Here is a 26,219-nt window from a genome sequence, read left to right as displayed (position 1 = left end):
GGAAGCGTGTAGGTGGCTCACTGGAGGGTGATCCCAAGGAAACCCTGCCTTTGGGGGATGTCCCAAAGGTTTCTGGGGTGGGCAGAGCCCAGCTGAGGAGCGAGCATGTCCCCTGTCCTTGCAGGGATCCAGACGGACAGCGTGCTCTCGGCCCGGCTGCAGATAATCCGCATCTACATCCGCGACGACGGCCGGCTGGTCATCGAGTTCAGGACACAGGCCAAGTTCAGAGGTGAGGGCAGTGATCCTGGCAGGGACACAAAGCGGGGTCACAGGCAGCAGAACAAGTCCTTGTCCTCCCCCAGGGCTGTTTGTTATGGAGCACCACAGCCTGCCAGATGTCAGGTCCTCCTTGATGACTCCCGAGCACCTGGGAGGGATCGAATTTGACCTGCAGCTGCTGTGGAGTGCTCAGACTTTTGACTCCCCCTACCAGCTCTGGAGAGCAACCAGCTCCTACAACAGGTGAGGGCTGGGGGGCCCAGTGCCCTTCAGCAGCTCCCCACAGCACCACGTTCTCCCTGGCACTCCTCCAGCAGCCACAGCAGTAGTGTGGAATGCTCAGGAGTTTGGCCAGAGCTGGAGCATGTGGGGAGTTGCTGTCGGGGCTGAGAGAAAAATCAGCCCAGCCTCTTGTAAAGGGATTCTTCCAGCAATGAAGCCTGTGGTTAGACTGACCTCAGAGGTGACAGTGGATTTCAGAAGGTCACGTTTGTCCCTCAGGGACAGCTGGATGACATTGCTGGGGCAAGGGAGAGGTGCTGCCCTGGGTGAAGAGCTCAGAACTCTGCTTGGTGACCGCAGGGTCTCCTCCTGTCTGTTCCCAGGAAGGATTACTCTGGAGAATACACCATCTTCCTGATCCCCTGCACGGTGCAGCCCACGCAGCCGTGGGCAGAGCCCGGAGACAAGCCCCTGCCCTGCACGGCTCACGCTCCCGAGCGGTAAGGAGGCCCCGTCCCCATGGCAGCAGGGCAGGCCCAGCCCTTTGGGCTGCACAAACCTCACCTCTCCTTTCTTTCCTTCCTTGTCCCAACTCCAGGTTTTTGATCCCCATTGCCTTCCAGCAGACAAACCGCCCAGTTCCAGTTGTTTACTCCCTGAACACAGAGTTTCAGCTCTGCAACAACGAGAAGGTTTTTCTCATGGACCCCACCAAATCTGAAATGTCTCTGGCAGAAATGGATTACAAAGGGGCTTTTTCCAAGGGTAGGATTTACCTCTCTTCTGCTTGTGCCCAGTGTTTTTCCCTTCACAGCTTCCATTTCCTGGAGAGAAAAGGAGAAAACCCAGATGTGGCTTTGCCTCTTCCACAGCCACAAATGACATTTTGAACATTTTACAGCCCAGTAAAATAACAGCGTGCTCTGGCACCTTGTTTTGTCACTCCCGCACCCCAAGCCCTTCCCAAACAATCCAAACCCTTCTCAGCACAGACTCACATGTGGTCTGGCACATTTGTTGGGGAATTTCACCTGCCCCTCTCTGTCCCGACCTCCCCAGGGCAAATCCTGTACGGGCGCGTGCTCTGGCACCCGGAACAAAACCTCAACGCCGCTTACAAGCTGCAGCTGGAGAAGGTCTACCTGTGCACGGGCAGGGATGGCTACGTGCCCTTCTTCGACCCCACGGGCACCGTCTACAACGAGGGGCCCCAGTACGGCTGCATCCAGCCCAACAAGTACCTGAAACACCGATTCCTCCTGCTGGTGAGTCCTCTGTCCTGCTTCCCCTTCGGGATTTTCTCTGGCACCCAGCAGATGCTGACTGCAAAGGGGCGAGGAAAGGAGCGTGCTGGATGTTTTGTACTGTTGTGCCCTGGCTTCCAGCCTCTCTTGGGAAAGCAGACAGCATCCCTCAGGACACCTCTCTGCCTTCCAGGACCGAAACCAGCCGGAAGTGACGGATAAGTATTTCCACGATGTGCCTTTTGACGCCCACTTTGCTTCTGAGCTGTCTGAATTCCACTCGGTGAGCAGCATGCCTGGAGTTGATGGATTTACTCTCAAGGTGGATGCTCTCTACAAGGTATGTACCCAGTGCTTTTGGTAGCTCAACACGGACTTGTCTGTCCAGGACCTCCCAAACACTTGGTGAATTGTAGGCTCTGGGCCTTCAGAATTCAACTCTGAGACTGGAAATGGAGATTAGGATATTATTCTGGTAATTTAATTTTTTTCCCTGAACCACTCATAAAAAAGCTCTTTAAAAGCTTATTATTCATGTTTCTTAATAAATTACTGCTTCTGGCAAAGGCTGGACACCTTGCTGGGTGGTCAGTGTTACTGCAGGTGCTTAGAAAAATGCACTGAGAGACACTCAGACACAAGCCACAAGCCACACCCGCTCTTAACAGAATCACTTGATGTAAAAGCCGTCGCTAAGATTCCCTCTGTCCGTGCCTTCTCTTTGGTAAAGGTGGAAGCTGGACACCAGTGGTACCTGCAGGTGATCTACGTGATCGGCCCGGAGGGCACGGCCGGGCCCCGAGTGCAGCGCTCCCTGGCTCGCCGCTGGCAGCGCGGCCGCAGGGACGTGCCCGAGGGCGCCGGGAGGCCGGAGCTGGATGACTCCCTCGTCTACGACAACGAGGGCGACCAGCTCAAGAACGGCACCAACATGAAATCGCTGCTCTTGGAGAAGGAGGAAGCTGCCGCCGCAGCCTCCCTGTCCCAAGCGGGCGCTTCCCTGGGCAGCGCCTTCGCCGCCCTCACGCTGCTGCTGCTGGTGCTGTGCGGGATTTGCCTCCTGGCCAGGGAGTGCAGGAAGCTGCGGAGGAAGCGGGAGGCTGCCAGGGGCGCTCCCGAGGAGCATCCCTTGAACACCAAGGTGGAGCTGCCCCGGGGCGCCCCGCAGGCCGTGGGCAGCCGGTGTTGCACCGTCAGGAACGTTCATCCCCCGAGGGACTTGGGCGGCGTCTGCCAGGGGCAGGGCAGGAAGGTGAAGCAGGTGAACTTGGAAGTCAAAGTCCACAGCAATTTGCACGACGGCACGGAAGTTTAACGGAGCACTCGCGTTGGGAAAAGCTTTTTATAAACTGTAAAATAAAGATAATCCCAAACTGAAAAGCCACGCGGGTGTTTTTTATTTTTTTTTTTTTTTAGTCTGGCGAGGAGAGGCGCTATCAATTCCCGCTGCTCCTATCTTAGCGACTTCGCGGCGTGGCATTGCTGCCCTCTCTCGGTGCTGCTCCGGCGCGCCCCGGGGGCTGAGCAGTGTGGGGAAACAATCCCCGACCCCCGGCGTGTGGGAGTTCTCAGCCAGCCCCTGCGTCCTCTGGAAGAGAGCTGAAATAAAAACTTCACCCGAGGTGACCGGGCTGTCCCTTCATCTGCCACCGCTACGGCGGAACCTGGCAGGACCCGAAAGCCCCATCCCAGCTCCGGCTGTGGGCTCCATCACTCGCTTTCGGTCGACTTCGTCCCGGCATCGTAGCAGGAGGGGGCATCGAGTCCAGGCTGGGTTTGCCCAGTCCTCAGCCCTGTCTCAGCCCCAGTCCGGCCTTGGTCCGCCGTCCCCGAGACCCGCAACCCGCCGGCCGGGGGAGAGGCAGCCCCGCTCCGCGAGCGGACACCGGCAGGACTCGGTCTCACACGCGCGGCCCTGTCGCGGCCCCGCCGCAGCGCTCCGGGCTCCGAGCGGTCCCCGCCGGGAGCAGCCCCCGGGCCGGGGCTCGCACAGCGCCGAGCGGGGCTCCGGGACAGCGGCACGGGGGGCGGGGCCGGCACAGGTGTGAGGTGCGGGGCCGCGACCGGGGCCGAGCACTGCTGGGGTCTGCCGGGGGGTCCCGGGCGGTGCCGCCTGTCCCCCGTCGGGCCCGGGATCGGTTCCGGCCCGGGATGGCCGCGGGCGGCGCTGCCGGGGCGGGATCGGGATCGCGGCGGTTCCCGGGGCGGACCCGGAGCCGCCGTGAGGGCCCGGGACCCGCAGGGCGCCCCCTGGCGGACACGGAGCGCGGTGCGCGCGCGGCGCCCCCGCGTGGCCGCGGGACAGCGGTGCGGGGGCGGGGCCAGGGAGGGGCGGGGCGGGCACAGGTGTGAGGGGCGGGGCCACAGCGCGCGTGCGCAGCTCGGGGCCGGCACAGGTGTGAGGGGCGGGGCCGGCACAGGTGCGCGGGGCTCCAGAGCGCCTGCGCGGGGCGGGGCCGAGGGCATTTAAACCCCGGAAACCGCCGCGGGCGCCATTTGCTCGGCAGCGCTTGGAGGTGCCGGGTGCGGCCGGTGCGGGCTCCCCAGGCGGGGCTCGGGTGAGGTTCCCTCTGTCCCTCTTTTCTCCTCCTGCTACCTCTTACCCCTCTCCTACCTAAATCCCCGTTCTCTCCTCTCCTCTCTCTCTCCTTCAGCCCGACCCCCCTCTAATCCACCTCCAGCTCTCCTCCCCATACCTCCCTGCCCCGGTACCCCACTGCTCCCCTACCAACCCTGACTCCTGCCTCTGTTCTTCCATCTCATTCTCCCTCAATCCTCCCTGCCCATCCCGACCCTGCCTCCCCTTACCCTCCCCTGCTGCTCCCCTGTGCCCCCTCTTCCCCTCCCTGTCCCCATTAGCCCCCCTTATTCCCGCTATCTCTCAGTTTTCTGGCTTCTCTCTCCCTTATTCCCCGTCTCTCCTTTATCCTCCTCTCTCTCTCCCTTATCCCCCCGTCTCTCCTTGTCCCCCCTCTGTGTCCCGCAGCCGCGGGGTTCGGGGCGCCGCACAATAAAGCCCCGAGGGCCGGAGCCGGCGCCCCTGGTTTGGTTGAAAAGGGTCGGGACCCGCTGTGGGTCCCCCCTTGCAGATGCCAACACTGCCCCACACTGCCGGGTTCGGCTGTCCCTGCATCACACTGGGGTCAGGGCGGGCCCCTCCTCAGGAGGGGTCCTGGGCTGGGCTGGGTTAGCGAGGGGGGGAGTGCGGGTTAGGGGGGGCCCCTCATTAGGAGGGGTCCGGGGGGGTTGGGGAGGTGGGGGGGCGGGGGCGGGGAGGGAGGGCGGGGGGCGGAGGGAGGGCGGGGGGCGGGGGGGCCCCCTCCGGAGGAGGGGGTCCCGGGGGGGGGTTGGGGCGGGCCCCCTCCGGAGGGGGGGGTCCGGGGTGGGAGGGGCTGGGGGGGTTAGCCCCCCTTAGCCCCTCCCACCCGGGACCCTCCCCTCCGGACGGGGTCTGGCCCGGCCCCTCCTCGGGACCCCCTCCTCCGGACAGGGGCCCCGCGGGGGGGGGGGGGGGGGGGGGTCAGGAAGGGGGGAGATGCTGTTGTTGTTTACAAATGTGTAATCGCGGTTCAGAGTGACGTGACCCCTCCTGCTACCCCCCCCCCCCCGCGGGGCCCCTGTCCGGAGGAGGGGGTCCCGAGGAGGGGCCGGGCCAGACCCCGTCCGGAGGGGAGGGTCCCGGGTGGGAGGGGCTAAGGGGGGCTAACCCCCCCAGCCCCTCCCACCCCGGACCCCCCCCCTCCGGAGGGGGCCCGCCCCAACCCCCCCCCGGGACCCCCTCCTCCGGAGGGGGCCCCCCCGCCCCCCGCCCTCCCTCCGCCCCCCGCCCTCCCTCCCCGCCCCCGCCCCCCCACCTCCCCAACCCCCCCGGACCCCTCCTAATGAGGGGCCCCCCCTAACCCGCACTCCCCCCCTCGCTAACCCAGCCCAGCCCAGGACCCCTCCTGAGGAGGGGCCCGCCCTGACCCCAGTGTGATGCAGGGACAGCCGAACCCGGCAGTGTGGGGCAGTGTTGGCATCTGCAAGGGGGGACCCACAGCGGGTCCCGACCCTTTTCAACCAAACCAGGGGCGCCGGCTCCGGCCCTCGGGGCTTTATTGTGCGGCGCCCCGAACCCCGCGGCTGCGGGACACAGGGAGGGGAACGGGGGACACAGAGCGGACATAAGGGGGACAGAGGGAGGATAAAGGGGCCAAAGAGGGGATAAGGGGCACAGAGGGGCGATATGGAGGTGCTTAGGGGAGATAGGGGGAGCAGGGGAGGGTAGGGAGATAGAAGGGGAACAGCGGGGAGAGCCAGGTTGGATACCGGGGTGAGGAGGGGGCAGGCAGGAGGGACAGAGCAGGAAAAGAGATGGGGGTCAGGCTGGGTAGTGGGTGAGGATGGAGCAGGAAGAATGGACAGAGCAGGAATAGCGGCAGGGGTCAGGCTGGGTAGTGGGTGAGGATGGAGCAGGAAGAATGGACAGAGCAGGAATAGCGGCAGGGGTCAGGCTGGGTAGTGGGTGAGAAGGGAGCAGGTGGGAGGGGCAGGGAATGGTCGGGGTGCGGGTAGGGAGGGGAGGGGAGAGAGGGAGCGGGCGGTTTGGGGGGGAGATGGGAGAGGGCGGTACAGCAGGAAAGGTGGAAGGGGAGAAAAGCAGAAGAAGCAGACAGAAGGAGCAAGAAAGGCCTCACCCGAGCCCCGCCTGGGGAGCCCGCACCGGCCGCACCCGACACCTCCAAGCGCTACCGAGCAAATGGCGCCCGCGGCGGTTTCCGGGGTTTAAATGCCCTCGGCCCCGCCCCGCGCAGGCGCTCTGGAGCCCCGCGCACCTGTGCCGGCCCCGCCCCTCACACCTGTGCGGCCCCGAGCTGCGCACGCGCGCTGTGGCCCCGCCCCTCACACCTGTGCCCGCCCCGCCCCTCCCTGGCCCCGCCCCCGCACCGCTGTCCCGCGGCCACGCGGGGGCGCCGCGCGCGCACCGCGCTCCGTGTCCGCCAGGCGGCGCCCTGCGGGTCCCGGGCCCTCACGGCGGCTCCGGGTCCGCCCCGGGAACCGCCGCGATCCCGCCCCGGCAGCGCCGCCCGCGGCCATCCCGGGCCGGAACCGAGGAACCGATCCCGGGCCCGACGGGGGAGAGGCGGCACCGCCCGGGACCCCCCGCCAGACCCCAGCAGTGCTCGGTCCTTCCCCACCCTCGGCCCCGTCACAGCGCCCCGTGCGCGCCCTCCGTGGCCCCGCCCCCCGTGCCGCTGTCCCGGAGCCCCGCTCGGCGCTGTGCGAGCCCCGGCCCGGGGGCTGCTCCCGGCGGGGACCGCTCGGAGCCCGGAGCGCTGCGGCGGGGCCGCGACCGAGGCCGGGGGTGCGGGGCCGAGCGGGTCTGCCGGGGGGTCCCGGGCGGTGCCGCCTCTTCCCCGTCGGGAGGATGGAGGCGGCACCGGGACCAGGACCGAATCGGGATGGCCGCGGGCAGTGCTGCCGGGTGCGGGATCGCTGCGGTTCCCCGGTGTGACGCCGTGCGGGCTCGGGCCTTCGCCGGAGATCCGGGCACGGTCCCGCTCCGCTTGCGGGGAGCCGGGGCCGTGCCGGGGCCCGGGAGAACGGCGGCAGCGGCGTTTCCCGAGTGCCCCCGACGTTCCGGAGCCCAGAGCGTGCCGTGGGTCCAGGCAGGGCTGATCCCCGCTCCGCCTTCAGCGGTTCCTGCCCTTCGTGCCTTTGGAACTTAGGGAGTTTCGAACAGCGACTTTCTCCCTGCCACCATAAGGTGCAGTTCATCTGACAGCTGCCAGGTGAAATCTGCTGCTCTCCTTCCTCTCCCTCAATTTCTCTGCACATCACACTCTCCATTGGCAAAGCTTCTGTTTTTAAAATTCCCATTACAATACTTAATCTTTATTTCCAGTTGGGGAAGCTCCTGCCTGGGATGGAAATGGCTGGAAAAGAGGAAACTTAAAAATGCCAGAACCAGATGCTGCCATATGAATCAAAGCAGGGACAGCCTCGGGATGTCCAAGGTGTGTTTTATTGTCACATGTGAAACCTCTGCTGATGGCCAGTGCCACCTTTGTTTCCCCCGAGGGACCCCACAGGGCCACCAGGATGTTGCCAGAATTGTATCTTTGGGGTCCCATCCCCTCACAGCATTCAGTGGCTCCATCCTGGGGAGCACTTCTTTCAGGGGAGCAGCAATTGCACATGAAACTTCGATGACCACTGAGAAATAAGAGAGTGACCTGTGATAAAAAACCTTTTCTTTAAAAATAAGAGCAATAATTTCTCCACAGCAATTGGGCAGCTTCAATATCCATATGACACAGCATCTAATTCCATCTCCTGATCTGATCTTGGCAAAAGGAAGAGTCACCTGCCCTCAGTGTAAATATTTAGTACACAAAATACTGTCAATAAGGTTATAAATACCCAATTCTATGGAATATAGACTTGTAATTGTCCTGATCCTGATGAGCTTCCTCAGAACCCTTGCTGGCTCCTGACAAACCTGGTGCAAAAGCAGCAGCTCTGCATGGGAATACCCATGGCTCCATGAGGCACTGTGAGGATATTCCAGCCTCAGCATGGAATTCTGGGCTATAGCTACAATTCCTTTTGCCTTACCATAGTGTCAGTGACCCTTATTTGGTCCTGTCCTCTCATGGTTCATTTTGGAGTATCCATTTGTGCTGGTGTAGATTCCACAACTCCACCCACAGTGTGGAGGTTTGGGGTTGTGCTTCTGTACTTCCAGCAGGTTCCATAAGGACCCAAAGCGGATCCCGGCTGTCCGGTCTTGGGGAAAACACCTGCACCTGCCAGGAGCTCTGACTGCTTTTCCTGTCAGCTCCTGAGCAGTGTCAGGGCCACCACGAGGGAGTTAAAACCCCAATAAACTCCAGATCCTACAGAGTGAATAATCCAAAGGAAGAAATCCATTGTTGTCATAAAAAGCTTCAAAACCTGTTTAAAATTCTATGGAAAAATGTCATGGATTCCCAGGAACCTCATTAATGCCAGGACTGGCCCCTACAGATGGCCTGATATTTTCCCCCCAAAATACTTGTTGTACTTCACAGAGCAGCTCAAGTTTTACCCCAAAATTCTCCTGACATGTTCACTGCTGACAACCTCTTTTTTACCTTAAAATGTTCATTCAGTCCATTACAAATTACTTCAAGTTTTTCTCTCAAAATGTTATTCTTGTCCCCTATGGATGACTTGGATTTTACCACCAAAACCCTCCACTATTTACCTTTAACTAATCCCTAAAATATTAATTCTGTCCCTTACAGATTACTTCAGGTTATTCACTCAAATATTCTTTGTTCCTTACAGATTATCTCATATTTTAAAGCCAAAACTTCACTTTACCAGTACACTACTGATTATCTCTGTTTGCCTCAAAATTTGCTTTCTTTACAGACCCAGCACCCAAGATTTTTCCTACCTGTTACTATTAATGACCTCATCTTACCTCACAATGCTCATTCTCTCCCTTACCCAACCGCAAGTTTTAATCCCAAAATTTTCCATGCCTATCTGCTAATGACCACATAATTTTTACCTCAGGATTTTCAGTCTCTCCTCTACAGGTTAACTCACATTTGAACTCCAAAACATTCATTTTGTCCCTATAGATTACTTCTATTTTCTCACCAACCCCCCCCCCCCCCCCCACCAATTACCTCTATCCAATCCCAAATATTCATTCTATCCACTACAGATTACCTCAATGTTTTCCCCTGAAATTTTTCCTACCTGTCCAGTACTTTTAACCTCACTTTTACCTCAAAATGTTGTTTTCACTCCTCTACCCATTACATCAATTTTACCCCTAAAATTTTGTGTGCCTATCCACTGGTTCCTCCATCTGTTTACCTCACAATGTTCATTCTCTACCTTGGAGCTTATCTCAGTTTTTAGCCACAAATATTTCCCTAATGTGTGCTACTGATTACCTAACTCTTAACTCAAAATTTTCATTTACTTTGCTAGAGGTTATCACAAATTTCACCAAGATTTTCCCTACCTGGCCAGTACTGATTTACCTCAGTTTTACCTCAAAATATTTAGTCTCTACCCTGGAGATTATCTCAAGTTTTAGCCCCCAGTATATCTGTACCTTTGCACTACTTATTACCTCAGTTTACCTCAAGATGTTCATTCTCTCCCCTAGAGATTACCCCAGGTTTTGCCCCCAGAATATTCCCTCTCTGTCCACTTCTGATCAGCTCATTTTCCCCTCAAAAATCTCCATTTTCTACCAATACAGAATACCTCAAGTTACTCCCAAATCATTCCCTGCATGCCACTTCTGATTACATCATCTTGCCCTCAAAATATTCATTCTCTCCCCCAGAAAGTACCTCAAGCTTTTCCCCCATAAAATTCCCTTCATTACTCATTACCTAAAATTTTTTACAATAAATGGATCATTCTCTATCCTCAAGATTACCCAATGCTTTACCTCCCAAATTTTCTTCTCTGCACATTATTGATTTCCGCATTTTTACCCCAAAATGTGCATTCTCTCCCCAAAGCTATTCCTTGAAAATGCCACCTCACTCCCCTCCACATTCCCTCACATTTTCCTACACAAACACATGTTGGGTCCCCTATAAATTGCACAAGTTGTCAGCCAAAAGTGTCACCTCTGTCCCCTCTAAGCTATGCCAGGTTTTCCCAGCTTGGAGCTGCAAGGAATTCAGGCAGGTGAAATGATATCAGGAAATACCTGTAAACAGAGATTTTACCTAGGGTTTAACCTCTGAAGTATTCACTGTACCTTATTTGGGAGCAAACCCAAAAATTCCCCTACCTGGACGCTATTGATTACCTGAGCTGACCTCAAAATGTTCATGCTCTCCCCTAGATGTTACCTCAGATTTTACTGACAAAAGTTTTCCTACCTGTGCACTCCTGTATGTCTCAGTTTACTTCAAATTATCCATCCTCTGCCCAGTGCACTACCTCAAGTATGCTCTGAAAATTTTCCCTATTTACGGAAAATACTACTGCTTCACTATGGGTTACCCCACTTTCCCTCAAAATGTTCATTCTTCCCCCTACAGATTAACTAAAGCTTCACTCACAATATTTTCCCTATCTGTCCACTAGTGATTACCTCATATTTACCTCAAAAATGTTCATTCTTTGCCCTAAAGGTTATTTCAACTTTCACCCCCAGAATTTTCCCTGTCTGTTCCCTACTGACTCCTTCAATTTGCCTTAAATTCCCTTGCAACCCTGCCAGCTCTGAGCTACTCCAAGTGCCTGGAGTGGCTTGGGGAGTGGCAGGACAACATCCTATTTTATGTTTGGGAAAATATAAGATAATAAAATGTAATTTCAATTCTTTCTCTGACCCATAAGCAAAGCATGTAGAACAACACAGTCTAATCATGGAAGGCTTGATTCAGTGGGGGAAAAAAACAAACCTGGCCTCCTTGGAGTCCCCAAGTCCATACAACCCCTTGGTCAGCACATCCCTGAACATAGGGGAAATGGAGTTTCAACCAGATCCCAGTGAACAGCAGAGCTGTGCTGACATTTCCCAGTGAGCTAATCCAAACAGACAGGAAAAGAGAAATGTCTCCCTCTGACTTACCCCATAGCATGTGCAGGACCAGGTGTCCTCCAGTGCAGGCCATCAGGGCTGGAGGCTCTGGGGTTTGGCTGCTCAATCCCACCCAAAACCAAAGGTTTTGGCATAGCTGGGTCGAATTAAATGATTTTTCCTGTCCTGAAAGAGAGAAGAAAAGGAAAACTAAGTCCTGTGCAAGTCAAAAGCTCCTGGCTTTCACATATTTGTTCTCATTGCTTATTATAGAGCTTTTCATTTAAAAAAGTAGAGGTATCAGCCATATTAAATATATAAGTGCCCTTCTCCAGTTTTTTTATTGGATGGAACACTGAGGAATGAGTCCTGAATGGAGAGAACAGGAAAAACAATGTGGAGAAAAAACACCAAGCAGCAGCCTCTGTGCTTGGCAGGGGAGGCAGGGGTATCCAATTCCAGGCTACTGGCTTCCTTTTCTTTCTTGTGCAGCAATTGGTGTGGTGGTCTAAAAGCCACCTTCCTGCTTGCCGCTCCCTCCACATTTTCTTCTTCAAGGGGGATGTGGCTGCAGCTCACCAGAGGCATGAAAAATTCCTTTCAATTCCATACAAAACCTACCTGAAAAGACCAGGACAGCAGGAGCAGCAAGAATTCCATATTGTTTCTGCTCACAAGTATTTTCATTGTGCTTTGTTTCACAGGGGTTTTCCTGCCAAGCTCATTTCAATCTTACCTTATCCTGAAAAATCATTTTGAAACCGGTTCATCTTTTGATTATTCCTAATTTGGAGTTGTTAGTGCTACACTTGCCATGATCCTTAGGGCTCGAGGAACTTTCCAGATGGACCCAAAGCTTCCCATCCAGCTTCCTCTGCTTAGTGCCCATTGTACCAGCTCACTGCCCCTTCAGAGCCAGCAATGGATCTGCTTGAGCCCCGGGGCCTGTGGTGCCATGTCAGCTCAGGGCATGGAAATGGCCACAGAGCTCTTTCTGCAGCCACAACATCCCCAGGCTGCATTTCCAGGTAAGGATTTTGTTCCCTGCACAACGGGGACCCTGTCAGTGCTTTGCTGCTGTCAGCCAGTGCCTCAGACATGATAACCTGCCAGGGAGGAACGTCTGTGCCATAGGAACATCATTCCAGACCTGGTGCTGCAAACCCTGTGCTACTCACACCGGCTCATAAGGGACAGAACTGTCACTGCAGGCAGAAATGCTCCTTTGGGGAACACCACAAGCCATCTGTGAGGTCCCACTGGAATTCCACCTCCTGTGCAAGCTGTGGGAAGCACTGAACCAAGCCATGTCCTTGCAGTCCATCTATCACTGACAGTTGCTGCCAGCTAAAATTCTCCCTGACACCTCTCTTTCCCTGCCTGGAAAACACCCCTTCCACATCCTGCACTCTTACCTCCTTGAAAACATGAGTTGCATCCTCCTGGATCCCTCAGCTGCATCTCCTGGCTCTGGGCAGCTGTGGTGACTGTGCCCAGGGCGGGTGACACCAGCAGTGGGTCACACCAACGCCGAGCAGCCTCAGGCCTGGGCTCTGCTGCTTGCAGGGAAATGCTGGCCAAGCAGGGATGCTTTTCCTCTCTGCAGAAACAAGCAGTGACAAAAAACGACAAGGCTGGAACCTGGTGACTTTCCCACTGCCACAGGGTCCTGCGGCCAGGCATGACCCAAACCACACCCAGCACAGCATCAGGGGAGCTAAACTGTGATTTGGGCATTCAGCAGCATTGACATTATCAAGGTGTTCTCACACGGTGTTCCCAGCGCCAGCTGAGAGTGGAACAAAACCACCCAGACCTGTCAGCGCCTGTCCACGCCAGAAGCACTAGAACTGGTCCGGTTGGCAGAGAAATGGTTTTGGGGCTCTGAAATGAGCGAGGTTTCCCAGAGCGCATCCCCGATTGCCCCCGTGTGGCGGCAGCGAGCGCGGCTCGCAGCCAAGGGCCAGAGGCCGAGCTGCTGATCGCTATTTGTGTGTTTTACAAAAGGGGGTCTGACAGCGCTGCCTCGGAATGCTCGTGTCTTCACCCTGCTTGTCTCCGCGGATTTCTCCCTGAATGAAACCTGGATTTGCCTGGACTAAGAAGCTTGAATGGAAGTGAAGGGAGTCCCTGGCCCATCTGTTGTACTTTTCCAGTCACTGCAGCTGAAAAATTAACTCAGAGAACTTTTCTTTGATCCTGATTTTCCTCTCATCTTTCCTATGATTTTGAGACTCAGGGAGTGGGGAACATCCTGATCTACACAGACTGGTAACAACAAAAGTAAAATGGCTCATTTGACAAATTTTGTCTGTTATCTCCTGTCTGCTTAATAAATAATTCATTTTGTGAACAGAGATGATCTGCCATCCTTAGAACTTGTGGGCCAGAGTGATTTCTTAAATTTTAAGTGTTTACAAAAATCCGAGGCTAGGGCAGGGCTTGCCTGAAGCTGCCACTCATCCCATGACAGCCAGGAGCCCAAGGATGCCCTGGGAATTGCAGTTCACAGGCTCAGGCAGCCCTGCGTGGGAAAGCCAAGTGGGTCTTCCTCTTGCCAGAGAGGAAAAGACACAGCAGGAGGGGCTGTGGGAACCAGAAAGGTCTGTGTAGTTCAGAAGCTGAACACCCCTAAAGCTTTCTATGTGTCCTCTACTCCCATGTGTACTTCCAGCACTTTCCAAGAGAGTTTAAATGAGAATAAGCTGACTTAGTGACAGCACAGTGTCAGCTCAGGGACATCTGGACACTCACTAGACAACACTCACTATGGACAGCACAGCTTTTTGTGCTTGAGGGCTCCAGCGTTTCAGCACAGCTCCACTGCAAGTGAACCTAATGAAAAACACCTGGCAATAACAATTCACATTAACCCAGGAGTGCCAGTGCATCACCTGTGTGTTACCTCAGTACGTACAGCTTCATGTCCACCCAGTATAGTGGCAGGCACTTGATTGAAATAAAGACATCTATAATGCATTATTTTATGCTGGTTTCTGAGAGATTTATGTGTTCCTGGCATGGTTCCAATGCACTTGAACCTAGGTTCTGCTCCTTGTTGTGCTCTCAGTCTTAAAGAAGTGCTTGGATATCATCCGTGATGCAGCTCCAGTTGATGAAGTTACTGCTGCAAACAGACAGAAATCAATGGCTGGAGAAATCCACGCAGAAAAAAACCTGCATGCTTCTCAGTCCCTGCACAATACACCCCAGTTCTCAACTGAGAGCCTAAGTCCTGTTCTTATCGTAGAAACTCCATTATTTCATATAGTTATGTTTTACAGGGAAGCTTTGCAGGGCAATTGCCTCTCCCAGCATCATCAGCAACCCTCAGCACTACACCAGCCCCACCAGAAACGCCACCTAAAGCTTAAACGACACGAAATCAGCAAAATGCATTAATTCAACACGAAAAAGATCAGTAAACAACCGATTTAGAAAATATTCCCCTCATAAACTGCACGGGGAGAGGCTCTGGGATCCCAAGGCAAACTCAGAAATCAACAGGTTCTCATCCATGCCATGGCTTTAGCTGGGGGTCACTGAGTACTTGCCCCGCAGCGCATCACACACTGAAACATCACTCCAATTTCCAAACATCACAAATAGATACATTAAACTGTATTTTTACCTCACGGAAGCAGACAACAGCAGCCTCAAACCAGAACATTTAAAAGGCCGCCTCCGGCACCGGTTTTTATATACCTTTGGCCGGCTCGGGATTGGCTGGCGCCGTGAGGCGATCGCAGCGCTGATTGGACAGCGGGAGGCGAGCCTCTCTCGCGCCCCGCCCCCTACCGCGGCCGAGCGCCGGGATCGTGTGAGGGGGAGCGGGGACCGTGTCCCAAAGCCCAGAAAAAAACCCCTTTTACTTTCTTTTCTGGCAGATAAAAACACCGAATGAGTTCCCTAAATCGGGTGTGGGGTGAGTGAAGGTGTTGGCTTGTGGGAGAAATGTTTCTCCTGGGCATAAAGTCGGAGTTGTTCCCTAGGGCAAATGGGCATTCTGAGATGAAAATGAGTTAACAAGCAGTGGATAGACAGGGGAAAAAAATATGTTGAGCGAATCTGAAGTAATCTATAGTGTGGAAAATGAAAATTTTGAGGTAAACTGAGCAGTCCACATGTAAGTAAAGCTTTGAGGATAAAACTTAGTAGGGAAGAGAATGATCATTTTGAGACAGGGAACAGCAGGGAATGTCATATTATGGAAGTCACTCCCATTTACCTGAGGGAGGACTGCCCTGGGAATGGCTTTACCTGCCCTTTGGCTCCTGTAGACCCTTGCAGAGTAAGCCATAGTGCCCTGTGATTCTGTGCTGGTTCTTGAACAAATCCCATTCCTCACCATTCCTCCTGTGTCACTCTTGTCCCTGCTGAGGTTTGTCCGATCCAATGGGCTCTCAAGTGTTTTCCCTTCTGCTCAGAGTGACATCTCCATCTTTTTGGGTGGCTCCTATCCCCCACAACACCAAACTGAGTTCCCCAAAAAAAACACACCACCAAACCCATATTTTATCCTTTATTTCTCAAATTTCTGTTTCCATTCTCTAGCTGCAACAATAATGGATGTGACAGAAATAACAGCAACAAAGGGGAATAAATGGAATGTGATGGAAAACGCTAAATTTTGTCATTTGAGCAGGACCCAGCTGGTGCTCACAAGGGAAGAAGCACGATCACAAGAAAATCCAGGGACCTCTGGCTTCCAGACCGTGTCTGCAGTATTTCAGTCCATGAGAGTTACAGGATAAGGGATTCCTCACAGGCTGAAATGTGACCATAAATAGGGTTCAAGCAGCCTTGTTTCAGCTGCTCTGGGAGATTTACAGAGTCACAGCGTGTTTCACTCCATCCCGTTGTCACAGGGCTCCTTGAGCTCCTCCATGAGCAAATCCTGCTGCTTATTCACCCAATTCCTTTCCTCAGCTTCCACGGAAGCCGGGCCCTGGGGTGGCTGGCAGCGGGCAGCTGGCAAGATGGCAGGGCCAGGCACTGGCTGGGAACAGGCCACCCTGGAGCAGAGCTGGATCTTGAGGATGGCCTGGAAGCCGCGGCGGAAGTTCTCGTTGCAGAAGCCGTAGATGATGGGGTTGATGCTGCTGTTGAAGAAGGCCAGCCAGTGAGCCAAGGGATAGAGGTAGATGTTGATCAGCTGCAGCTGGAGGTCGGACAGGCTGGCGTAGTCCGACAGCAGCATCAGGGTCCAGAGGGGAAGCCAGGAGAGGGCGAAAAGCAAAGTGACAAGGACGAGCATTTGGATGGCTTTCCGTTTCCTCTTCCACACACTGCGCTTCCCCGCTCCAGGCACGGCGGCGTGGGAGATGGAGACGCTGATCCTGGCGTACATGAGCACGATGAGCGACAGGGGAGCCAGGTAGATGTTGGCAAAGAGAATCGTCGTGTAGATCTTCCTCATTGCCGGGTCCGGCCACTCCTCCCGGCACCAGAACACCGGGCGGGTGGCGTTGCCAGAGCCCAGGAGCACCTGGAAACGTTTCTCCTCCTGCACCTGCAGCAGCACTGCCGAGGGACACATGATGGCCACGGCCAGCACCCAGATGACCGCGATGGTGGCCACAGCAGCGGGAATGGTCAGCTTCTGCTTGAATGGATGCACAATGCACCAGAATCTGTGGCAAGGGCAGCGGAAAAGCCACTTAAGGAATGCTTCCTTACCCAGGCAAGGATGCACGCACATTTTAAGCTGAATATTTTTCATCCTCCCTATCAGTTGCTGCCTGTGCTTCTCCACTTAACCAAGGCAGGTATTAACATGTCTGCTATCCAGCTTCATGGCTGAGGAACAAACCAATTCCAGGCTGGCTAGGATAGCCCAGTTCCACCATCTTTAAGAGACACCGGTGGAAGAGCAGATTGGAGGAGCAGATTGCTCTTTAGACCTGCCCATATTTTATTTTGCTTAGGAGCAAAATGCATCTTATTTATTGTGGTGTTGGGAGGGTTAATGAATGAGCTCAGGGTGCTCAGGGGGCCAGGGGAGATGACACTGATGGTTACAGACTCTGCAGCATCTTACCTGTCCACAGCAATAGCAACCAGAGTGAAGACAGAGGCAGAAACAGAGATGCCTTGGACCATCCCACTCATCTTGCACACCAGGCTCCCAAAGGGCCATCCTGCAAGGAAACAGGCATTTTGGAATTGCTGCCATCTCACTGCAGGACTCTGCTTAAAATCATTTGCTGTCATCTTCCATTTCCTGAGTAGAATTATAGACTCACAGAGTGGTGTGGATTGGAAGGGAACTCCTAAAGACCACGGAGCTCCACCATGGTCAGGAACACTGTGCCATGGTCAGGAACACCTTCCACTGATGGCAGTGACTCAGGACACCCACAGAGCCCCCTGGACACGTGCCCCTGGCTCTCCCTGCCCCAGGGGTGCCCAGCCCACCTGCAATGATGTTGTCCAGGAGGGTGGTGGGCATGCAGAAGAGCCCCACCAGCAAGTCACTGACGGCCAAGTTCAGGATGAACAGGTTGGTGACCGTGCGCATGCGCTTGTTCCACAGGACGATGCAACAAACCCCCCCGTTGCCCACCATGCAGAGGAGGAAGATGAGGAGGTAGGAGGTGATGAAGACAGCAGCCACCCAAGGCTGGTGGAGGTAGAAGTCCACGTAGGAGACATTTGCTTCCAAGGAAAGGTACTTGTATGTCCCGCTGTAATTCAGCAAATCCAAGTGAGGCCAAATCAATGAAGAGTTCGAGTCCATTCTCCTCCTTGTCTTCTAATGTGCCCTAAAAGATATTTGTAAAGAAGTCATTTTAGTCTGCTTGCAACTGATCTGAAGCAATGTGATTATATTATTATCATTATTATAGCATTGTTATCTGCTTTGGCTGCACTGTGTGCTGAAATAAGTGTAACTCCAAGTCTGTAATCAAGGAGGACCACACTATGTCTGAAACATGCTGAACTACAAGAGAGCTGGGGTCATTTCCAGGCAGGTAACTTGACTTGGAGGAAGCATTCTGAACTTTTTTCCACATATGTTTTGTCTCCTAAATGAGGATGCCTGAAGAAGCAGGGGGCAAAATTAATTGGTAGCAGCAGGCATGAAATTAAAGTATGAGTGTCGATGCTTTTAAGATGCTTCAAATTCCTTAATAGAAAAGGAATTTACATTTAGGCACAAGTTATCTGAATCCTGATGAGCTCGTACAAAAGCTCAGCAAAGCCTCTGCAAGTGCTTTATTTTCAGGAGGCAAGTGCAGTAAAAAGAAAAAGTATTTATTTTGCTGTGGCTCATGTTTGGAAGAAACAGAGCAGTGAAAAACCCATCATGTTCTGGTATCTTGTGCCTTTTCAAAATCAGCAGCAGTGAAGTGTTTTAATGAGTCTGTATTTTACATACTTATTAAATGCTTGCACAGCCAGGTAGGGAGACAAAAATCTGGAATCCTTCACCAAAAACCAGCTGCTTGTAGGTTTCAACAAGTGTAGGAATAGTTGTACATTCTGTGGGGCTGTCCTTAGAGAGAAAGGCTTATTTATCTTGATTAGGTTTTACTCAATATGCTTTCAAAATCATTGGAAGTGATCTTATTGAGATGTCTGATGCACCAAATTCTTTCCCCAGCCAGAGCTCAGAGTCAGCCTTGTGCTGACTTGTTTTCAGCTGCTTCCTTGTTTTCCTGAGTCCTCAAGGAAGCAGCACTGGTGCACTTGCACCCCAACCCGGGCTCAAGATGGGGAACGCCGGCAGAATGCAAACACAGATATTTGACAAAATGAGTTCACTCTGTTCCTTTAATCCCAGACCTGGCACTGGGCTTTATAAATCCCAGCAGACACTGTCTCACCCCATTAAAAAACAATATTCCTCCTGCTCCCTTAGACTTACTGTTGCCCCCTTTGCTGCTCTTCCCCACATTACTATTATTATTATTATTACCCACTAATTTTCTTCCATAACCTTTTACTTCCCAGAGGAGTTGCTTTAGGGAGACACTGAGGTTGGAGGAAGGTGGCTTTTGGCTGCCACCACACTCCCAGTCCCCACACTCAGCTGTCCCTATGCTGTCCCCAGAGGTGCCTTTCCTTCCTTACCTGGTGGAGTTTGGCTTTTCGAGGGGACTCTGATGATCTGAGGCAGAAGTTCTTGGTCATGCCATGACAGAGCTGTCCCTTATCACACTAAAAGCAGGAGGAATAATGGTTATTCTGGATACATATTTTGTGTTTTCTCTCTGTTTCTGACACTGTGCTGTGAGGCAGCAGCTTCTAATATCTTCAGTAATGATCCTTGGAATAGTTTTTGTCGAAAGCTGGTAAACAAGAAGTTGTAAACAGCCTTGAGGCAAAACTGGAGCTGAGTCTCATCCCAGTTGCACTAATGAAATTTTGGCTGTGGCAGGCATAGGGAAGTGGCTGTACAAACACTGCAGATAACAGGAAATGGAAAAGCTCCACGGATTTCCATTATCCTGAAGCTGAGGGGGAGCAGGATTGGCTGGAAGGAGAAATTAAGCCAGTGCCTTGTGTTTTCACAGGGACCTTGCCTGCTAAAACAAGCAGTGATAAATAATTGAGAGAGGCACAGAGGACAGAAACATAAATCATGTAAGAAAAAGAAAAAAATTATGCAATACCTAATTGTTATAAGATGATAAATAACAGTAATTTGCTGTAACTTGATAAGAGCAAGGCCTCCCTTCTTCATTTAATACACCAGAGAAAATCTGCAAAGGAATCAAGAGGGAGGCTCCCTGAGTGAAAACCTGCCCCAACCCACACTGGGTTTCCAAACACAGGAGGCTCATTCCCTGCTGGAATTCCAGACAAAGCCTCCACAGACAAATACACAGTTTAACATCTCACAGCTTGACCAGGACAATCTTGTACCTCTGGCTACAGAAATTCAGTTTCCCATCTTTAGAGTAGCAGTTCAAAGCCATTATGAAGTGATGGGATTATTTCTATGAAGAAATCCCCCGGAGCAGCCACTACTGCTTCACCCCTGTGCACAACCTGCTGGGTTTGTCATCTTGATGTCTTGATTTTCATGTGTGAAATACCCTCACAGACTCCTCTGAAGCTGAAACAAAAACAAGGAAACTTCAGGGACAGCAGGAGCATATAGTTGTACATGAACATTTAATGTGGTAAGTGCTAAAAAATGTGTTCTTTTGTCCTGAGCTCAGTAATGGCACAACAACAGAGATTTACCAGGGTTCCCAGTTCCCAAGGTTGCCCACCTTGGAAAATGATCCCTGGTCTGCTGAAAAGTGAGAAACTCTCAGGGGCAAAACACAGCCCCTGAAGGATGGCAAAAAGAACAGGACACTGGTCTGTGAGTGTCTGAGAAATAAGGGAGAGAGAAATTTATGGATCATCCTCTGCCTCAGGGAGCCAGGAAGGGAACCACTGACTGAAAAACTGAAATGGTGTTCCACAGGGACCCCATGCACAGACCATGGGAACCTGGGCTCATCTTTGCTTCTCTTTCAGAGCAAGGGGGAGCTGCAGTCACCCCAAATCCCCCAATCCCAGTTCCTGCGGCTCAGGGAGTGGTGCAGGAGTTGTTTGGTCTGGATCTTGCAGGGCTTCAGCTGGGGACTCTGGGGATATTTGTGAATTAAGGTAGTAGAACTTACTCTTCAAGTATTTACCTTTTGCATCCATCAGTATTTCTATGATATTTTATATGACATACCACAGAGGGGTTTATCTCCAAACAAGCCCGAATATCCCAGTAGGTTTGCAGCTGGGAGAAAGGAGCTGTGGAAGCAAACACCCCCTAAAAATATGCAGTTGCAATCAAATCATTTTTTCTCACTGACATTTACTTTCATAAAGAAAAACAAGTGCACCTTGAGAAGCAAATTTCTCATTTTGAAATGAGCAATCCCAGGGAGATGTGCCAATCTCGAAGCTGCACACACATCTCCTCTCAATGGGGTTAAATTGCTTATCCTCCCCTCAGAGTCATTTATCTGCATAGTCTGAGCTGGGGCCAAAGAAAATTGTTTGTAGGTATTTGTTTTTAAAATAGGTATTTCTTTTTAAAAGATCTCAAACTTCAAATGATGAAGAACAAAGCTATCAGCAGAATTACTGTAATAAATACCAGACTTAGTTGCAGATTACTTATCCACTTGAGCTGGGAATAGAAAACATTTCACTCCGAAGCCAAATCATAAGCGTAAATCAGGAGATGCAAATGGCAGGTGAGGCATTCACTATTGCTATTGTTATGGGCCTCTCTATATATTTTTATTTTTTTTTTTAATATATAATTTCCACCCTGCTTCATTAGAGCCAAGGCTGCTTACCTATTCCTTGTCATTATAATATTTTTTTTTCACTTTGTGCTTCGTCAACCTTTAAGATTCTATATATATATATTTTTATTTGATGTGTCACAGGCTGTTTAAAATCTTAACTAAAATCTCAGCCAACTGCTGCCTGAAATCAGGTTAAAGTAAGATTTCCACACCCAGGCACACTTATGCCACCACTTTATTGAGAAGCCTGGCAAGCAATAAGATTTCAGCTGCCTTACCTTGGAAGCAAGTCCCTGTTTTAAAAGCTTTCAGTAGGAAATTACTCCAGTTCTCCTGGGATCCAGTCTCCAAGTAGCAGCTTTCTATCCATCACTGGAAACTGGGCAGGGACCCCACGAAATATCTGGACTGGCCACAGCTTTTCCCCTGGAGAGATGTTCCAGCAGCGTTCAGCTGTGAAGTGCTGGGGATTAGTATATAGGCAGAGCTAAATCAATGATCCCTGCCGGGCTCTTGGCAGCACTAAATTCCCCACTTATGGGACATGAGCCTCCTAAATTGCACCTTTCAGTTTGCTCATGAGTCACTCCCTGACAGCCCTGTCATTTGGGGCACTGAAACTGAGGAGAGTAATTGGGGAGCGTATAGAAGGAGGTTAAAAAGAAACCCAAACAAACCAATCCTGAAAAGTGGGACAATCATGAGATAATCTCAGTGGAGGATAGAATTGGCAAACAAAAGTGTTTTAGGAGTCCATTAGCCAGTGAGGGCTAATTCACCAGGTACAGGAGACAGCTCTGCCAGCACGTAGTTTATGTCCCCCCTCAAAATAGGGGGCACAGAGGATCCTGTAATCACTGCCAAGTGAAAGACCAGAAGAAAACCAAACCAATTCCAATGCAGAGAGCACTTCACAAGGGTTCTTTGCACCAGGTGATGCCTCTGCTTCAAGCCAAAAATGAGCAAGAGCCATAGAATTGTTTGGTTTCCATCTCTTTTAGCAGGAAGTGCCATTGATGGGCATTAGAGCAGACAGCCCATGGCCTGGTCACACGGGGCATCATGACTTAGAGCCTGTCACAGTAAAGAGCATTTTACCCCCCACCCAAACTCCTGGGCTGCAGGACATTGGATTTTGCTTCACTAGAAATGAGGCAGAGAAGCCTGCCTGGCCCAAGGGCAGAAGAGGTGAGCTCCCCGTGCAGCACCATGGGGTTGGATCCTGAACACTCCACCACAGCCTGATGCTGGATTTGCCCAGAGGCAACACCTTTAGTCTTAAATAACTGTGCAGGCAGCACAGGAGAAGAACTGGCTGTGCAGGTGACAGCAGAGGTTTAAATGCAGTGTCACCTCTCCAGAAAGATGATGGTTGTGGAAGGGCTGATCTCTCCCTGTACCTTCTGTTTCCATTTACATCACCATCCACATCCACAAAGGGACTTTAGATACTCATTGATTTTTTTTTTTTTTTCCTGTGACCTGCTCTGAGGATTTGAATCCTTTTGGTGCTCTTGAATTTCCATTTGCTGCTGCCTCGGTGACTCAATTTTAATTAACACCAAATTCTAAGCCTTACCTGGATAGCATGGGTAGGTACCCCGATTGATGACAGGAATTTGACACGCTGAGAGGTTACCTCGGAAACCTCCTGGTTTGACTCCAGTTGAAGCCAATTCTGTTCAGTAAATGACAGCTGCAACTCACAGCAGTCCAAACAGCGAGGACCGCAAGTAAGTTTTCCTTGTTAGGATTTTCTTTTGGAAAAAAACCCAGCAACACAGGCCCATTCTTTTGGGATGAGGCGCCATCTTACCTGCCAGCCTTAAGAAATGCCCAGAGTTACACTCAATCCCGCTTTTCCCAGCAAAACACCCCAAAAAAAAATCTCACTGCATTTTATCCTTTGCAGCCCACGAGTGGTTCAGATTTAAAGGCTAACATGAGCTACTTCAAGCTCCAGACACTTTCCTCCTAGTAGAGGTACAAACCAAACAGCCTCAGGATCTTCTTTTCCCAACCCTGGAGGGCTGCAGAGTGGTCCAGCTCCCAGGCCAGGTGGATTGGCCCTCCTGGAGCTCCAAAGCCAGAGGCTCAGGGGCAGCTGCTGCCACCCCCATCACTGCTACCCTGGGCAACACAAGGAAGGTTATTTCCAGCCGGCAGGTCCCTGGCATCACCGGGATGCCCGGGCAGGCAGTGTTGTACCCCCCCAGTAATCCAGGGCACCTCCAGGAGGTGGAAGCAGCATTCCAGCTCTCACACACACACACACAGACCTGTTGCTAGCCAAGCTCCCGCGGTTCCCCGCCGCTCCCAGCCGCAGCAGGGAGGCAGGAGCAGCCCAGCCCCGGGTGAAGGCAGCCCCCCAGCCCGATCCCCCCGCTTTTTCCCGTTTTTCCCCGCTTTTCCCCGCTTACAGGCGCCGCAGCTCCGCCGCAGGTTCCGCGCAGGCAGGAGCGGGGCTGCAGCCCCTGCTCCGGAGCCCCCTGCAGCTCCTGCCTCAGGCAGGGAGGAGGGACAGGAGGAAGGAGGGAGCGGAGAGCCCAGCCCAAAGCCGGGCTGTCACCTGCAGCCGCCGCTGGCTTTGGGGGATGCCCGCTCGGAAGAGTTTCTGGGGTATGTTCCATTGCAGAGCCTCCCTGCTCTGCTGTGCTTCAGGCATCCCTTTGCCTTTGGGAAGCTCATTCCCAAGGCCAGGTACTCAACTCGGCAGGTGGCACCCCCGACAACCCCCATCCATTAGTGTGGGAATCCAGGCTTCCCTGGCAGGGGTCAGGAACCCCCCTGTACAGAGCCCCCAGAGACACTGTCTCTGATCTCTGTCCATGGAAAAGAGTTTTCAATCTTACAGGATGATTACCAGCTCTGAGTGTTTGATATGAGTAATAATTAAGTGTGGCAAAAGTAAAATTTTAGGTTTCTATATTAGGGGTCCAAAGGGGACAAGATGGAGGAAATTGGGTGTGCCTTGTCCTTTTGCTCCTCCTTCATGCCCTCCATGTTTCACTGTGGTGTTGGCATTTTTCTGTTGGTTCAGGCTGGGGACACACTGTCCAACGTAGGTGACAGATATTGGCACGTTATTGTAAATCCAGCACAGGTAGTTTCTGGTATTTAATGTTTGTAACATCCCACTGAGGGCAGAGCCCCACACGCTGCCCTGCAGGACAGAGCTGCGGCAGGGCAGCAGAACATGTTAGAGATAAACAGAATAAACAGCCTGGAAACCAGCACAGATGAATTATGACTTCTTTGGCAGCAGGGCAGAAAGACAGAGACTTTCTACAATTTCAGAATCATCAATACCTGCAGATTCTGACACATTAGAGTCCAGATTCCTCCCCGTGCTCTGAGCACTCCCAGCACAGTGGCATCTCCCAGATTCTGCTCCTACCTGCTGAGCACCAGCATTGAGGTCCAGGCTCTCCAGAGATTCCAGCTTTTGCGTCAGGAACTTGGGGAAAAAACCAGTTTGTGTGGCCCAGGTGAAACCAGGTGGCCCCTGTAGCTGAAATGGCAGGTTTTGCCTTACCTGCCTCTGCATCAAGTTTTTCTGGAAAGAAAAACAGCATTCCAAGAACAGATTCTAGGAGAACAGGCTTCCAATTAATGATTTGATGGATGTAGGAATTATTCTAATAATAAATTACCTATTTTTACACTCCCCTTTTCATTTCTAGCATATTTTAAAAATCAATCCTTTGACAAAGCATTTAATTTTGAGAGAACAAACAATTATCCCAATATGAATTTAAACCAACACATTCTTTTCCAGCATAACTCAGTGTGGAATTATAACAACTCTGTATGGAATCATCACGTGCTGTAAATAGAGGCTAAGAAGCTCCAGCCACACACAGACAATGCAGTAAGAGCAGTTTTGCCATGTGTGATGCAGCAGATGGAATTCCAGAATCCCAGGATGCTGACTGGGGACCCAGAGCCAGATACTCTAAAAAAGCCACAGATAGAGAAACCTCTGACCAAGAGAGGATCCTGAAGGCCCTGCATCCAGGTAAGAGGATTTTGGCTAAAATTCCTACCCCAGCTCTCCCTCCACACACACACACACACACACACTGCTGCAGTTCTCTGTCTCCCTACCACTTTCCCATATTCATATTCCCTCTGCCTGGAAGCCCAAAAGGCAGCGAGTTCACTTTGGAACCCAAAGAGCTTCAGATGGAGAGGTGTTACTCATGGAAGCAACAAAATACCCACAACACAGGGAATCGAGACTTGCAGGGAATCGCTTTCTGCTTCCCCCATGCCCCGTGGAACGTCAAAGTGGAATCTTCATCACGGATTTATTGCAGAATATTGTCCTTTTTCGTTTAAAAAGTGGCTTAGTGAGCGGCGGGACACTTCCATCTCTTTTAAAGGCCGGCGGCACCATCTGCTGGGAGCAGAAGGAAGGAACACGGTGCGAAATAAACTCAAGGAGAGCTCATGGAACCATCTGTGGAACTCCAGAAGGGTTTGGTTTGGGAGGGACCTCAAGGGTTAGCCAGTCCCACCTTGGAGCCTGGTGAGGACAGGCTGCTGTCCATCGGCCCCTAATTGCAGCAGATAGATATGGAAGAGATGGAGGTGTTCAGGAAATGCTGGTTGTTTTCCCCTGTGTTGGCTAATCTGGTCATTAAAAAGACTAACTGACCTCTTCTGACAGGGAAGTATATAAGCAAGAGGTGCCAAAAAATTTTGAGTTCCTGGGAAATTCAATCTGCAAGTATCCGACTTTAA

At 52.3% G+C, this 26,219-nt stretch overlaps 2 protein-coding genes and 1 long non-coding RNA gene across 6 annotated transcripts in view; 1 reads left to right on the top strand and 2 right to left on the bottom strand.

The window, feature by feature from the left end:
- FRAS1 (Fraser extracellular matrix complex subunit 1) overlaps positions 1–3,068 on the top strand; it is a 104,029-nt gene extending 100,961 nt beyond the window's left edge. Inside the window, exons 67-73 of the mRNA XM_030272170.4 lie at positions 125–232; positions 306–465; positions 828–944; positions 1,043–1,209; positions 1,504–1,709; positions 1,882–2,028; positions 2,419–3,068. Coding sequence (XP_030128030.4) covers positions 125–232; positions 306–465; positions 828–944; positions 1,043–1,209; positions 1,504–1,709; positions 1,882–2,028; positions 2,419–3,003 — 1,490 coding nt within the window. The 3' untranslated portion in view covers positions 3,004–3,068. The remainder of the gene's footprint in view (positions 1–124; positions 233–305; positions 466–827; positions 945–1,042; positions 1,210–1,503; positions 1,710–1,881; positions 2,029–2,418) is intronic.
- Positions 3,069–7,672: 4,604 nt separating this feature from the next.
- LOC115495107 (uncharacterized) lies at positions 7,673–14,549 on the bottom strand. 2 transcript variants are annotated; one of them, XR_005980288.2, is made up of 4 exons: positions 14,126–14,549; positions 12,636–12,820; positions 11,272–11,406; positions 7,673–7,883 (listed from the first exon to the last, which is right to left on the bottom strand). It is a non-coding gene; the product is annotated as an uncharacterized lncRNA (long non-coding RNA). The 2 variants fall into 2 exon arrangements; XR_005980289.2 differs by having other exon boundaries at positions 14,256–14,549.
- Positions 14,550–15,727: 1,178 nt separating this feature from the next.
- On the bottom strand, positions 15,728–24,340 carry NPFFR2 (neuropeptide FF receptor 2). Of its 3 annotated transcripts, none has more exons than XM_072928894.1 (6): positions 21,752–24,340; positions 20,092–20,284; positions 19,297–19,383; positions 17,638–17,984; positions 17,261–17,360; positions 15,728–16,853 (listed from the first exon to the last, which is right to left on the bottom strand). In XM_072928894.1, the coding sequence occupies exons 4-6, from the start codon at positions 17,957–17,959 to the stop codon at positions 16,067–16,069; spliced, it is 1,209 nt and encodes a 402-aa protein (XP_072784995.1). In that variant the 5' UTR covers positions 17,960–17,984; positions 19,297–19,383; positions 20,092–20,284; positions 21,752–24,340; the 3' UTR covers positions 15,728–16,066. The 3 variants fall into 3 exon arrangements, with proteins under 3 accessions (XP_072784995.1, XP_072784996.1, XP_030128022.4); XM_072928895.1 differs by having other exon boundaries at positions 20,092–21,926; positions 23,053–24,340; XM_030272162.4 differs by having other exon boundaries at positions 20,092–24,340.
- Positions 24,341–26,219: the final 1,879 nt, after the last annotated feature.

The sequence above is a fragment of the Taeniopygia guttata genome, chromosome 4 (genome assembly GCF_048771995.1).
Source record: "Taeniopygia guttata chromosome 4, bTaeGut7.mat, whole genome shotgun sequence".
Lineage (NCBI taxonomy): Eukaryota > Metazoa > Chordata > Aves > Passeriformes > Estrildidae > Taeniopygia > Taeniopygia guttata.
This window is presented reverse-complemented; position numbering and strand designations above follow the sequence as displayed.